General features: G+C 42.0%; 1 protein-coding gene across 2 annotated transcripts in view; it reads left to right on the plus strand.

The window, feature by feature from the left end:
- Positions 1-16,820, plus strand: part of ANKS6 (ankyrin repeat and sterile alpha motif domain containing 6) — a 180,458-nt gene that overhangs the window by 33,562 nt on the left and 130,076 nt on the right. For both annotated transcript variants that reach the window (XM_040432916.1, XM_040432917.1), the window contains exon 4: positions 16,505-16,709. In XM_040432916.1, coding sequence (XP_040288850.1) covers positions 16,505-16,709 — 205 coding nt within the window. The remainder of the gene's footprint in view (positions 1-16,504; positions 16,710-16,820) is intronic.

Raw genomic sequence — 16,820 nt, forward strand, 5'->3', positions numbered from 1 at the left:
CCTACCTGACCTCCCAAAACATTAAATAAAAAGCAATAAAAAATCCAAATGTACCCCATAATATTACCAATAAAACTATAAAAACTACACTTTTTTTTGATACGTCATAAAATGAGCCCCCACAGTTAACAAGAAAATAAAAAATGATGGCTCTGAAAAACCATTTCACCAGATTCCATGTTCCAGAATGCAGATGCTGCTACTTCCCTTCTGAGCCCTGCCGTGTCCCCAAACACAGTTGGGGAATTTCCGTACTTGGGAGAAATTGTGTAACAATGTGGTGCCTTTTTCTTCTTTTAACCTATTTTTTTCCCTTTCATGGTCCATTGTTAATGAATTTTATGAAACGCCCGTGGGATAAAATCATCACTCGCAGTGGAAAGCGTCACAACCAGGGAGAAGGTGAGCTTTTTTTTTCTCCCTGGCTGTGACTCTCCGCTGCGATTGGCCTGCTCACAGCCAGAAAAAGGGCTGTCTCCTCCTCCCTGTAGACATACCAGGCAGGAACCAATACGGGGCACAGCGGGTGAACAGAGCATTGAAAATATAGTAAGCGCTGTAGCATGCCATCAGTATGCCCCACAGAATCCATATTATAATGTCCGGACCCGTGAAAGTTCCTCTTTGACAATTTTTGTGGTACTTTTTCTCCTGGTAACCCTTGTAAATAATGAAAACTTTGAGGTAAATCTACATATTATTGTTAATGTGTTGTTGTTTTTTTCCTTTATTTTCAATTCTCTGAAACACCTGTGGATCATATCTGTAGTGATAAGTGAGAGCAACTGGACTGGTATTTTGTCTTGAAGACGTTTCGTTCATTTCTTTCATCCATCTGACTGTCTTTCTCAATAAACAATGGGGTAGACTTAGGGTACTTTCACACTAGCGTTATTCTTTTCCGGTATTGAAATCCGGTAAAGTGTCTCAATACAAGAAAAATGTCCCAATGCATTCTGAATGGAAAGCAATCTGTTCAGTATGCATCAGGATCTCTTCAGTTCTGTCCCTTGTACGGTATTTGAAAAGACAAAATACCGCATGCTGCAGTATTTTTTTTTTCGCCCAGAATCCCGGAACGCTACCGCACTTGCTGGATCCGGCATTAATTTCCATTGAAATGTATTGGTTTTCCGGTCTGCGAATGAACAGTTCTTTCTAGCTTTGAAAATATTTATTACCGGATCCGTTATTCCAGATGATACCGGAAAGACGGATCCGGTATTTCAATGCATAAGTCTAATGGATCCGGAAAAAAAAAGTATCCGTTTGCATACGGATTTCCGGATAAGTCTAATTGATCCGGCAGGCAGTTATGGCAGCGGAACTGCCTGCCGTATTCTTCTAACGCTAGTGTGAAAGAACCCTTACCAAAACTGGTGTAAGGAAAACTAGCTTAGTTGCCCCATAACAACTAGTCAAATTCCACCTTTCATTTTCCAAAAGAGCTCTGAAAAATGAAACTTGGAATCTGACTGGTCGCTATGGGCCAGTTTTGATAAATCTCAATGTTTGTTAAAAGCGTTCTAAAGTTATTACCACTTAAAGTAACCAAAATCTAAAAGGGCAGTAGTAAAATATAACTTTTAATAATTAATCTAAAAGATCAAAAAGCCCAAAATGTAACCATAAAGCCACACCAATTAGGCAATAAACATCACAAATTCTATGTCGGACACGTGTATATTGAATCGGTATACTGTAGTATATACACCGCTTACCCGAATAAATGTGTAGGTAAAGGTAGACAGAACCAGCGTCCACACCATTTAAATCTCCTCCTCACACATAGATGAATTGGGCTTCAGTTGTTTTCAATCCTCAGACATGTCACCCCTTCATCGTCTAATTTGATAGTGTACATTGTTTCAGAGGACAGTGAACAGATAGGGTTCTATCAATATTGATTCAAAAGGGTGCTAAGAAACCTACCCACAGGTGCTCAGATAAAGAGACAACATTGTTCCTACACGTTTCATTTATTTATATAGCCCAAAACTCATCGGGGGACATGGGGCTAATACAACCTAGAGTGGGAAGCAAAGAAAAAACCAAAGATCAATATATATGTGTATTTAAAACAAGAGGTAATCCAGCCACCCATTATCACCATTCAGGGCAGCTGTTAGACCTCTTACTCACGTCTATATGGCATAATCCAATCCTGGAATAGTCGTCCTAAGGGGGTGTAAGGTCGCACCTCCAGTAGTGTTCACCCGTAAACGATATGGGTATTATAGCATAGGGTAAAAAGCCACTATAGATGTGTGGTATCCACTATCCAATGTGGAGTCATAGCAATCTGGCGCCGTGGCTCGCTTCCTTTTCAATTCAATCTCTGCCCACCAGTCGTGACGTCACCCCACGTCCATGTGTCACGTCATCGCGCATGTGGGGAGCGTCACATGGAATTGCAATATACGTTCGGGGAGGAGGGCGGGGACCTATTTAGTCAGTTACGCCTAGTCCCAGGTCCTGAAAGATCATTATGCCACCAAACGTCCGTCGGGTGCCGCCCCCTCCAAGGTCCTGGAAGGTCGACACCTCACCCGTCCCTTATACACAGATCATGCCGGTACCAGTAAGGGGCATCACCACAATAGCAGTCTATCATAAGTCACTGCAAATGGTTGCCCATGTAAGGGACTAGATAAATAAAATGCCTCAATAGGTTATTGTCCTCAATGGACAAACGATCAATAGATGCAAGAAACAATTGCGAATAGACATTCAAGGCTGGTTTTTCACCATGTCGTATCAAGGAGCACATGACTAAAAAGATTTAATATTTTAGATAAAACAACCAAAATTCAATTGTTCATTGAGGCCATGGGGGTTAGACGTATCAAGCTCAAAAATCCAACGGCATTCTCTTTGCAAGATACGTCTATCCCAGTCACCTCCTCGTATGGGTTTTTGGACTCCTTCAATACCTGTGAATTTGAGCACCATCACTTAAAGTAACACATGTCAGATTAGAAAAAGGAGGCTGTGTCTTTTATAGTGTTAAAAGGGTTATCCCATGATTAATGTAAAAAATGAAAATCGGACATAATATACATGACAGTCTCTTTATAGCAAGGCTAGAACCAGCGCTGTATCTCACATGGATCCAGAGCCCCGTTCTCAGGGGGCATGTCCTTTCACCCCTCTCTCTAGTGCTGCCACAGTAGATACAGCTGGTGGCAGTTAAAGGATGGAACTGAGCATGTCTGAGCAGAAAAAAAAAAGAGCAAACAGCAGGTGGCGCTATTCATATACATTTTATTGAATCACTGAGTGGCTATACAAAACCTTTTAATGGCATACAGTTAGAAAAGTATTCAGATTCAGGTGCTGGATTGAAAAATGTAGAATATTTTTCTTGTGACAACTTTTTTTAGTGGATTAATGATGATAATAACGTGTAAGGCTGTGGGGAGCTCCATTTCCCTCCAATGCCATACAAATCCAGTACCGGACATCAGCTGTTTCACAGCAGTTTGCAGGCCTTGTCCCATTTACTGCAGAATGTAGTTTGCTAAAGAGTCTCAGGGCAACAGTGGGAATCATCACTGTCCTGCTCATCATTATGGGATATTACTCACAGCTAAACAGATGGTGTCAGTAGGCAATATACACTCATCTAAAGAATTATTAGGAACACCATACTAATACGGTGTTGGACCCCCTTTTGCCTTCAGAACTGCCTTAATTCTACGTGGCATTGATTCAACAAGGTGCTGATAGCATTCTTTAGAAATGTTGGCCCGTATTGATAGGATAGCATCTTGCAGTTGATGGAGATTTGAGGGATGCACATGCAGGGCACGAAGCTCCCGTTCCACCACATCCCAAAGATGCTTTATTGGGTTGAGATCTGGTGACTGTGGGGGCCATTTTAGTACAGTGAACTCATTGTCATGTTCAAGAAACCAATTTGAAATGATTCGAGCTTTGTGACATGGTGCATTATCCAGCTGGAAGTAGCCATCAGAGGATGGATACATGTTCTCATTCTGTTTACGCCAAATTCGGACATTTGAATGTCTCAACAGAAATCGAGACTCATCAGACCAGGCAACATTTTTCCAGTCTTCAACAGTCCAATTTTGGTGAGCTCGTGCAAATTGTAGCCTCTTTTTCCTATTTGTAGTGGAGATGAGTGGTACCCGGTGAGGTCTTCTGCTGTTGTAGCCCGTCCGCCTCAAGGTTGTGCGTGTTGTGGCTTCACAAATGCTTTGCTGCATACCTCGGTTGTAACAAGTGGTTATTTCAGTCAACGTTGCTCTTCTATCAGCTTGAATCAGTCGGCCCATTCTCCTCTGACCTCTAGCATCCACAAGGCATTTTTGCCCACAGGACTGCCGCATACTGGATGTTTTTCCCTTTTCACACCATTCTTTGTAAACCCTAGAAATGGTTGTGCGTGACAATCCCAGTAACTGAGCTGATTGTGAAATACTCAGATCGGTCCGTCTGGCACCAACAACCATGCCACGCTCAAAATTGCTTAAATCACCTTTCTTTCCCATTCTGACATTCAGTTTGGAGTTCAGGAGATTGTCTTGACCAGGACCACATCCCTAAATGCATTGAAGCAACTGCCATGTGATTGGTTGACTAGATAATTGCATTATTGAGAAATAGAACAGGTGTTCCTAATAATTCTTTAGGTGAGTGTATATTAATCCAAACCTACAATAAAGGTGGTACAGCCCAAAATGAGTACACAAAAAAGTAAAGCTATATTTCCTTTATTAAATTCAATTAAAACATGATCACATTAAAATCTGAGGAATCCACATGATTGTAAGAGAGAAGACAGATTAAAAACAACCAAACTAGTAGGGGACTAACTCACTTGCAGACCAGGGCAAGTTTATATGTGAACATACCATAGAAAAATATATATTGCAATGGCATCAAATCCAAGTGGAATATGCCTAGACATCCAGGCACCTGAAGTGTACAGCGACCTCACAATAGGCCGCACATAAAGCCCGGTATCACAAACCATAAAGTGGTGGATATTAGAAAGACATACAGTACAGACCAAAAGTTTGGGGACACCTTCTCATTCAAAGAGTTTTCATTATTTTCATGACTATGAAAATTGTAGATTCACACTGTAGGCATCAAAACTATGAATTAACACATGTGGAATTATATACATAACAAACAAGTGTGAAACAACTGAAAATATGTCATATTTTAGGTTCTTCAAAGTAGCCACCTTTTGCTTTGATTACTGCTTTGCACACTCTTGGAATTCTCTTGATGAGCTTCAAGAGGTAGTCCCCTGAAATGGTTTTCACTTCACAGGTGTGCCCTGTCAGGTTTAATAAGTGGGATTTCTTGCCTTATAAATGGGGTTGGGACCATCAGTTGCGTTGAGGAGAAGTCAGGTGGATACACAGCTGATAGTCCTACTGAATAGACTGTTAGAATTTGTATTATGGCAAGAAAAAAGCAGCTAAGTAAAGAAAAACTAGTGGCCATCATTACTTTAAGAAATGAAGGTCAATCAGTCAGCCGAAAAATTGGGAAAACTTTGAAAGTAAGGGCTATTTGACCATGAAGGAGAGTGATGGGGTGCTGCTCCAAATGACCTGGCCTCCACAGTCACCGGACCTGAACCCAATCGAGATGGTTTGGGGTGAGCTGGACCGCAGAGTGAAGGCAAAAGGGCCAACAAGTGCTAAGCATCTCTGGGAACTCCTTCAAGACTGTTGGAAGACCATTTCAGGGGACTACCTCTTGAAGCTCATCAAGAGAATGCCAAGAGTGTGCAAAGCAGTAATCAAAGCAAAAGGTGGCTACTTTGAAGAACCTAGAATATGACATATTTTCAGTTGTTTCACACTTGTTTGTTATGTATATAATTTCACGTGTTAATTCATAGTTTTGATGCCTTCATAGTCATGAAAATAAAGAAAACTCTTTGAATGAGAAGGTGTGTCCAAACTTTTGGTCTGTACTGTACATCAAACACCTGATGTCTGCATGGAGGTCCCCCAGTTATCTAACGCGTTTCGCCAACGGTTTCGTCAGGGATAAAGTGAATAAAAGGGATAGTGACATTCACCTATATATACCTGTGCCTCACTGATTATTCCAATTGGAGACCTAATTGCTTTTAGCCAGCAGTAATGGCGCCCTGTGCTCAGTATCATGTGAGTATCCAAGATGGCTCGACAAATCCCGCAATACGAAAAGAACACATAGAGACATATAAATATTGCGAGAGATAAAACGTGCATGTTAACCCCAATTCTACAAGACGAGAACCACCATACGGCCGATCACATGACCGCAATCGCAGACATCTGACTATACCTAAACTCTCGCAGGAAATCACGGAGCCTCCCAAAAAATAAAAAATAAAGAATACAAAGAGGGAAATCTCCAATTAGAAAACCAAAAAGCCGCAAAGGTATATACATCATCACTATAAAGACACGAGCAAATAAACAATAAATAATAAATACCCTCAGATATATACAATTTTATATATTAAAAGGATAATATCGAGTCCATGTCCCGAAATTCATAATCTATATCATCAAAGGTAATATATATATATATATATATATATATACACAGGAAAAATGGCGGCACTGGAACACAATCAAAGAAAAAGAGGGTGCACGTATCCAGGGGATTAGGCTTCTTACCCCAATATGTAATCCAGAAAAGTAGGCGGCACTCCGAGAAAGATGACAAGTGAACTTTATTCACCCAGGTGGTGCAACGTTTCGGTTCTTCACTAGAACCTTTTTCAAGCAAAGTAACAACTCAAATCACAACATTATATACAGGTGAATTAATTAGCATGTTCAACATGTGACCACACTCCACCCAGTGGGTGTGTTACAAAACATGATCAGCCAATACCAACAGTGTATATATCCAAAAAGAAAAAAAGAAAAACCAAATGTACATACATTGAAGCATACATGAAAAAAATTTTTGCATATAGAAATCATTAGTGATATACATATTTGTAGACAGTGTATCCATAATCACAAACTGTACCGATCAATTACAGAGTCGATCCGCCCAATAGTGCACTGTGATGTGATAAACTGTAAGGAGACATAGCAGAGAGGATGGGGAAACGATCGAAAAAACATACAAGAGGGACAAGAAGAAACCTGCCATGCCGTTGTTCCGCGTTGTTTATATTCCACTGCGCAAACGCAGTATCGCACCATTAAGGGATATCCAGGCCGAGGACTTCTGATGTCATCAAAAACCGGCCGCAGCGTCATCTTACAGAGTCTCGCCCCACGCGCATGCTCAGTGGACACGGTCTGTTCCCGGCACCATCTTACTTGATGGAAACAGATCGCTGCGTCTATTAACTCAGTGTAATACATCCTAGCCACTTAATCAAAGGGTATGGGCAACCCAGAAAGAAGGGGACAGTCTAGAAACCAGAATGTCACCCATCATATCCACATGAAGTCATGCTGCGGTCACGATCTCGCGGTCCCTGCAAGAACGACATTGTGGTTACTGAGTGCCCTCATACCCAATAGAATAAAAAACATAAATTATGAAAGAAGTGCAAAAAAAACCACATACTAATAAAGTGCAAACATGCAAAAGTGCAGGTGCAAATGGTGCAAACATGCAGTGACAAGGTGGAATATTTCTAAACCATTCTAACCACACAATCGTGCATTAATAGTGTAAAAGGAAGAAGAGCACAGGTGTCCCTACACGACTCCCCACTCCATTAATGAGGACAAAACAATGAAAAAATGCATATATTAATTTAATCCAGAAAAAAAAATATTATATATACAGTTGCAAGAAAAAGTATGTAAACCCTTTGGAATGATATGGATTTCTGCACAAATTGGTCATAAGATGTGATCTGATCTTCATCTAAGTCACAACAATAGACAATCACAATCTGCTTAAACTAATAACACACAATTAAATGTTACCATGTTTTTATTGAACACACCATGTAAACATTCACAGTGCAGGTGGAAAAAGTATGTAAACCCTTGGATTTAATAACTGGTTGAACCTCCTTTGGCAGCACAACCAAACTTTCCTGTAGTTAGATGTAGTCAGATCAGACGTGCACAACGGTCAGGAGTAATTGTTGACCATTCCTCTTTACAGAACTGTTTCAGTTCAGCAATATTCTTGGGATGTCTAGTATGAATCGCTTTCTTGAGATCATGCCACAGCATCTCAATCGGGTTGAGGTTAGGACTCTGACTGGGCCACTCCAGAAGGTGTATTTTCTTCTGTTTAAGCCATTCTGTTGATTTACTTCTATGCTTTGGGTCGTTGTCCTGTTGCAACACCCATCTTCTATTGAGCTTCAGCTGGTGGACATATGGCTTTAAAGAGGACATTTCATCGGTCCAAATATTGTGAACTAAGTATCATGACATATACAGCGGCACCCAGGGATCTCACTGCACTTACTATTATCCCTGGGCGCCGCTCCGTTCTCCCGTTATGTCCTCCGGTATGTTCGGGGACTTGGTTATAGTAGGAGGAGACTGCCCTTGTTCTGCTGGGCGTCTCCTTCTCCTAGGCTGTAGCGCTGGCCAATCGCATCGCAGAGCTCACAGCCTGGGAGAAAAAACCTCCCAGGCTGTGAGCTCTGCGCTGCGATTGGCCAGCGCTACAGCCTAGGAGAAGTCAACCAATATTAACCGGACAGAATTAATCTAAAAAAAAAACGACCCACAAGGAGCCACAATTATCGCCAAAAAATGAACATGACTTTCTTGTATATGAAAATCCAAAAAAGGCTTTATTATAAATATACATAAACAGTACATACATACATGATGATAAAAAAGGCAGCACAAGGCGGGACACACTGATGAGGAACAGGACCCAAGGAGAGGCCGGGAGATCAACACACCAAAGGGACAGGGATAGAGAATGCTAGCTGGAAAAACATACCAAAAGACCTCATAGCAAAAACGCCCCAAACAAAGTACAAGAGAGGCAATCATGGAACTATAGAGGTTTGGTGAAAGAACAAATTAAGCATACCCTGAATGGTGTATCGATCTTTCATATACAAGAAAGTCATGTTCATTTTTTAGCCTAGGAGAAGGAGACGCCCAGCAGAACAAGGGCAGACTCCGCCTAATATAACCAAGTCCCCTAAGTCTCCGCCTACTATAACCAAGTCCCCGAACATACCGGTGGACATAACGGGAGAACGGAGCGGCGCCCAGGGATTATAGTAAGTGCAGTGAGATCCCTGGGCACCGCTGTATATGTCATGATACTTAGTTCACAATGTTTGGTCCTCTTTAAGTTCTCCTTCAAAATGTCTTGATAAACTTGGGAATTCATTTTTCCTTCGATGATTGCTGCATCAGGGCCTGGACGGATTGCTAAGCAGCCCCAAACCATGATGCCCCCACCACCATACTTCACAGTTGGGATGAGGTTTTGATGTTGGTGTGCTGTGCCTCTTTTTCTCCATAGTGTTGTGTGTTTCTTCCAAACAACTCAACTTTGGTTTAATCTGTCCACAGAATATTTTAATATAGAACAGAAAAAAAGCGGAAGTTAATTCAGACCCTTAGGGATCACAACGTATCCCAAAGGAATGAAAAATCTGGGCACCGACAGGGGTGGTTAGGATAGTGCAAAAAGGAAAAGAGAAGGGAGGGGGAGGCAGCTCCACAAAGTATTTGTGGTTACAGACACTTAACAGAATAGTACTCCGGATAGAAGACCAGGAACAGACACCGCTATAGAGAAGAGACACTACTAAAACCATTAAAACCCCTTTAAAAATTAATAATATAAATGGTATAGTTAGTAATGATAAAAATAACGTGAAGTGCCCCTCAGGACAATTTCACACAAGTGACACTCACTTCACTGGGGGGTAGCCATCAGGATAAGCACATGACACCTGTGGCTTGAACCCCCCGGCCAGGATCGCATGTAGAGTCGTAGTGATGGAAGGCAGCAAGAATCCAGTGCTTCTGATCAATCACCTTTAATACGCATATGTGGCTCAATGCGTTTCGGGGACACCAATTCCCCTTCTCCAATGCTCCTGAAGAAGGGGATATGGTGTCCTCGAAACGCGTTGAGCCACATATGTGTATTAAAGGTGATTGATCAGAAGAACTGGATTCTTGCTGCCTTCCATCACTATGACTCTACATGCGATCCTGGCCGGGGGGTTCAAGTCACAGGTGTCATGTGCTTATCTTGATGACTACCCCCCAGTGAAGTGAGTGTTACATGTGTGAAATTGTCCTGAGGGGCACTTCACGTTATTTTTATCATTACTAACTATACCATTTATATTATTATTTTAATATGGTTTTAGTCGTGTCTCTTCTCTATAGCTGTGTCTGTTCATGGTCTTCTATCCGGAGTACATCTGTACTTCACGCTATTGTCTTATGATACATTTTGTGTCATATAGTCGCCATCACTGCGAGTGGTGCTTTCCATTTCGTTTCTAATTGTGCTCTAGAACGGGGTTTGGCGCTCTCTTTCCCTTATTTCGTCCTTGGGGTCTATATTGCAAGTGATTGACCCTGTTCAACACTGTAGATATATCACCCTGCACACTTATATACTACACAGAATATGCCAGTACTGCCGTGGAACATCCAGGTGCTCTTGTGCAAACTGTAAATGTGCAGCAATGTTTTTTTTGGACAGCAGTGGCTTCCTCTGTGGTATCCTCCCATGAAATCCATTCTTGTTTAGTGTTTTACGTATCGTAGATTCGCTAACAGGGATGTTAGCATATGCCAGAGACTTTTGTAAGTCTTTAGCTGACACTTTAGGATTCTTCTTCATCTCATTGAGCAGTCTGCGCTGTGCTCTTGCAGTCATCTTTACAGGACGGCCACTCCTAGAGAGAGTAGCAGCAGTGCTGAACTTTGTCCATTTATAGACAATTTGTCTTACCGTGGATTGATGAACAGCAAGGCTTTTGAAGATACTTTTATAACCCTTTCCAGCTTTATGCAAGTCAACAATTCTTAATCGTAGGTCTTCTGAGAGCTCTTTTGTGCGAGGCATCATTCACATCAGGCAATGCTTCTTGTGAAAAGCAAACCCAGAACTGGTGTGTGTTTTTTATAGGGCAGGGCAGCTGTAACCAACACCTCTAATCTCATCTTATTGATTGGACTCCAGTTGGCTGACGCCTCACTCCAATTAGCTCTTGGAGATGTCATTAGTCTAGGGGTTCACATACTTTTTCCACCTGCACTGTGAATGTTTACATGGTGTGTTCAATAAAAACATGGTAACATTTAATTCTTTGTGTGTTATTAGTTTAATCAGACTGTGATTGTCTATTGTGACTTAGATGAAGATCAGATCACATTTTATGACCAATTTGTGCAGAAATCCATATCATTCCAAAGGGTTCACATACATTCTCTTGCAACTGTATATGCTAGCTGAAAGACCTGGCTTTGCTCGGGTATATTTAATCTATTTCATTTAATGTTTGTGTGTGTCGTTAAAAGATATCTACACTATCCACTATAACAGTGATCTCCACAGCAGCCCACCCCCTTAACCACCTCAGCTCCCCTAGCTTAAACCCCCTTAATGACCAGACCACTTTTTACAATTCTGCACTACACTACTTTTGCGGTTTATTGCTCGGTCCTACAACTTACCACCCAAATGAATTTTACCTCCTTTTCTTCTCGCTACTAGAGCTTTCATTTGGTGGTATTTCATTGCTGCTGACATTTTTACTTTTTTTTGTTATTAATCGAAATTGACCGACATTTTTGCAAAAAAAGGTCATTTTTCACTTTCTGTTGTAAAATTTTTCAAACAAAACTACATTTCTATATAAATTTTTCTCTAAATTTATTGTTCTACATGTCTTTGATTAAAAAAAATGCAATAAGTGTATGTTTGTTGGTTATAGTTATAGCGTTTACAAACTATGGTACAAAAATGTGAATTTCCGCATTTTGAAGAAGCTCTGACTTTCTGAGCACCTGTCATGTTTCCTGAGGTTCTACAATGCCCAGACAGTAGAAACACCCCACAAATGATCCCATTTCGGAAAGTAGACACCCTAAGGTATTCGCTGATGGGCATAGTGAGTTCATGGAAGTTTTTATTTTTTGTCACAAGTTAGCGGAAAATGATATATATATATTTTTTTCTTACAAAGTCTCATATTCCACTAACTTGTGACAAAAAATACAATTTTACATGAACTCACCATACCCCTCACGGAATACCTTGGGGTGTCTTCTTTCCAAAATGAGGTCACTTGTAGGGTATTTATACTGCCCTGGCATTTTAGGGGACCTAAAGCGTGAGAAGTAGTTTGGAATCCAAATGCGTAAAAAATGCCCTGTGAAATCGTAAAGATACTCTTTGGAATTTGGGCCCCTTTGCGCACCTAGGCTGCAAAAAAGTGTCACACATGTGGTATCGCTGTACTCAGGAGATGTAGGGCAATGTGTTTTGGGGTGTATTTTTACATATACCCATACTGTGTGTGAGAAATATCTCTGTAAATGACAACTTTTTAATATTTTTTTATACAAAGTTGTCAATTTACAGAGATATTTCTCTCACACAGCATGGGTATATGTAAAAATACACCCCAAAACACATTGCCCTACTTCTCCTGAGTTCAGCGATACCACATGTGTGGCACTTTTTGTCACAAGTTAGCGGAAAGGGAGACTGTGAGAAAAAAAATAAAAAATAAAAAATAAAAAAAAAATTCCGCTAACTTGTGCCAGAAAAAAAAAACTTCTATGAACTCGCCATGCCCCTCACGGAAAACCGTGGGGTGTCTTCTTTCCAAAATGTGGTCACTTGTGTGGTATTTATACGGCCCTGGTATTTTAGAGGCCCTAAAGCGTGAGAAGAAGCCTGGAATCCAAATGCCTAAAAATGCCCTCCTAAAAGATACTCATTGGAATTTTGGCCCCTTTGCTCACCTAGGCTGCAAAAAAGTATCACACATGTGGTATCGCCGTACTCAGGAGAAGTAGGGCAATGTGTTTTGGGGTGTCTTTTTACATATACCCATGCTGGGTGAGAGAAATATCTCTGTAAAATGACAACTTTGTATAAAAAAATGGGAAAAGTTGTCTTTTACAGAGATATTTATCTCATACCACATGTGTGACACTTTTTTGCAGCCTAGGTGCGCAAAGCGGCCCAAATTCCAATGAGTATCTTTGCGATTTCACAGGGCATTTTTTACGCATTTGGATTCCAAACTACTTCTCACGCTTTAGGTCCCCTAAAATGCCAGGGCAGTATAAATACCCCACAAGTGACCCCATTTTGGAAAGAAGACACCCCAAGGTATACCGTGAGGGGCATGCGAGTTCATAGAATATTATTTTTTTTGGCACAAGTTAGCGGAAAATTATATATATTTTTTTTTTCTTACAAGGTCTCATATTCCACTAACTTGTGACAAAAAATTACATTTTACATGAACTCGCCATGCTCCTCACAAAATACCTTGGGGTGTCTTCTTTCCAAAATTGTGTCACATGTGGGCTATTTTTACTGCCCTGGTATTTTAGGGGCTTTAAAGCGTGAGAAGAAGTCTGGAATATAAATGTCTAAAAATTTTTACGCATTTGGATTCCGTGAGGGGTATGGTGAGTTCATGTGAGATTTTATTTTTTGTCACAAGTTAGTGGAATATGAGACTTTGTAAGAAAAAAAAAAAAATCAGCTAACTTGTGCCAAAAAAAAAATCTTCTATGAACTCGCCATGCCCCTCGAAAGTGATCTTTATAGCGCCGCAGCGATTTTACGGTGTTTTTGCAGTGATCAGAAAAAAAATTATTTCTGTCACTGCGGTGGGGCGGACTGAACGCAAGTGTGCGCACAAGATCAGGCCTGATCGGGCGAACACTGCGTTTTTTGTAGAGCCTATAGAACATGTCCTATTCTTGTCCGCAATTGCGGACAAGAAAAGGCATATTCTATATAGTTCTGGCAATGTGCGGATCCACAAAATGCGGAAAGCACATTGCCGGTGTCCGTGTTTTGCGGATCCGCGGTGTCTGTGTTTTGCGGATCCGCAAAACACATACGGACATCTGAATGGAGCCTTACAGGGCGGTGATCAATGACAGGGGGGTGATCCGGGAGTCTATATGGGGTGATCACCCCCTGTCATTGATCACCCCCCCTGTAAGGCTCCATTCAGATGTCCCTATGTGTTGTGCGGATCCACGGATCCGATCCGCAAAACACATACGGATGTCTGAATGGAGCCTTACAGGGGGGTGATCAATGACAGGGGGGTGATCAGGGAGTCTAATATGGGGTGATCAGGGGGTTAATAAGGGGTTAATAAGTGACAGGGGGTGTGTAGTGTAGTGGTGTTTGGTGCTACTTACAGAGCTGCCTGTGTCCTCTGGTGGTCGATCCAAGCAAAAGGGACTACCAGAGGACCAGGTAGCAGGTATATTAGACGCTGTTAACAAAACAGCGTCTAATATACCTTTTTGGGGTTAAAAAAAATCGGATCTACAGCCTGCCAGCGAATGATCGCCGCTGGCATGCTGTAGATCCACTCGTTTACCTCCCGATCCTGTGAACGCGCGCTCCTGTGTGCGCGCGTTCACAGGAAATGTCGTGTCTCGCGAGATCACTCGCCGAAGCGTCAAAGAGGAACAAATCGACCGCCTCCGGAACGCAATCCTCCGTCTGGCGGATGTCCTTTTGAATAGCTCACTCTCAGCAGCACTGTGCTGAATGAACGTGAGCTGCAGGGAGAAAGTCACCCTCACTTCCACCCCTGCAGCTGACAGAAGTTGATTTTTAACTTCATTTTATCAATCCTTGTCGGCTGAGTGGGAGGGGGTGTGGACTAACCAGATAGGGGTGTGGCTTAGTAGGACCTAGAAGTTTATTTTTAACAAATTGTTTTTCAATCCCTGTTGGCTAAGGAGTGGGGGGGGGGGGGGGGTCCTCTTGAACAGTTCATTCTAAGACAGCAGCACTGTGCTGTCTGAGTGTGAGCTGCAGGGAGAAAGTCACCGTCCCTCTCACCTCTGCAGCTGACAGAAGTTGAATTTTAACTTTATTTTTTCAATCCGTCGGCTGAGGAGTAAGTTGGGGCGTGACCTAATCGGGTTAGGGACGTGGCTTAGCGGGACCTAGAAGTTGATTCTTAACTTAATTTTTTCAATCCCTGTCGGCTGAGGAGTGGGAGGGGCGTGACCTAACCGATTTGAGGGTGTGTCTTAGCGGGACCTGGGGACGAGGTTTTAAGTATGTCTTTTGAGGGTGGCCACCCGTGCCTGCCCCCTGAACTGTGACCTTCACAGCACTCTGCTCCTTTAACAGTATCATCCACAGCGCCTTTAAAGTTGACCTGCAGAAGTGAAGAAAAATAGCAGGGTTGTTATGGAAACCTGGTGTAAAACTATGTCTATGTGTAGACGAAGGACCTGCGAGCTTCGAAGGACCTGTGAGCTTCTATTGGCTGATAAGGGACATGTGACCGTGTGTATGACAGTTAGAGACTTGCAGGCTTCTATTGGCTAATGCAGGTTTTTTGGGGTATTTCTCAGGAACGGTACGTCCTAGAGAGCTGAGACCTGGTATAAAACCTTCCCGGACACCTGATGTACCTGTGTGCCAAATTTGGTGAAGATCAGTCCAGTCGTTTGGTCGCGCATAAAGAACAGAGAGACATACAGTCACTCATTTTTATATATCTATAAGAGACTAGCAGAAGGACCCGGCTTCGCACGGGTATATTTAATCTATTTCATTTTATGTTTCCGTGTGTCGTAAAAAAGATATCAACAGTTTCCCCCATAACAGTGACTTCTACAGTACCCGCCCCTTTAAAAATGACCTCCACAGTGTCAGCCCCTTTAACATTGACCACCCCTTTAACAGTGACCTTCATAGTGGCCGTCCCATTAACAGTGACTGCCGCAGTGCCTGCCCCTTTAACTCCACAGCGCCCGTCCGTTTAATAGTGGCCCCTGCCCCCCATGCATGTAGCAGTGTAGTTGTGCAGTCATAAGTCATATGACTGAATATTTAAGGACCTGTGAACTGCTAAAACCTGTGATCAGTTGTTATGGCAACCCGGAGTAGGACTGCGAGCTTCTATTGGCTGATAAGGGACATGTGACCGTGTAAATGGCAGTTCGGATTTAAGTGAAAGGCTTGCTGGCTTGTATTGGCTTGTATTGGCTAATGCGGGTAATTTTTTGGGAATTTCTCAGGATCGGTCTAAAACCTTCCTGGACACCTGATGTACCTGTGTGCCAAGTTTGGTGAAGATCGGTCCAGTCGTTTGGTCGCGCATAAAGAACGTCCAGACAGACAGACAGAAACTCATTTTTATAATATAAGAGATATATAATTAAAATATGGACAATTGAAGCTCTTTCTTAGTAGAAGAAAATGCCCACAATTCATAGCTGAATTTTGCATGGCCTGGCATGCCATTTGGCCGGATCATCCATCCATCATGTAATAGATTAAATGCATTTGCCTTTCTAACTGTATCTTCTAGGGAACCTGTCGCTGGTTAAAGAGATTGTGGATGAAGATCCCAGTCAGGTCAATGCTGTTAATGTGGATGGGGCATCTCCACTAATGATGGCGGCCGTTACTGGCAAGCTGGAGCTAGTGCAACTCCTGGTTGACAAGAATGCAGACATAAACAAGCAGGACAGTGTCCATGCCTGGACCGCTTTAATGCAAGCCACCTACCATGGGTAAGTTCACAGAGTAATACCAACATTCAGGATAAAATGGAAATGTCCAGATGTAATTGTTTCTTTACTGATTATTAGTGCACATGTTTTTTACCTTTTATTTTTGGAATA

This window comes from Bufo bufo, chromosome 5, assembly GCF_905171765.1.
Source record: "Bufo bufo chromosome 5, aBufBuf1.1, whole genome shotgun sequence".
In the NCBI taxonomy this organism is placed as follows: Eukaryota; Metazoa; Chordata; class Amphibia; order Anura; family Bufonidae; genus Bufo; species Bufo bufo.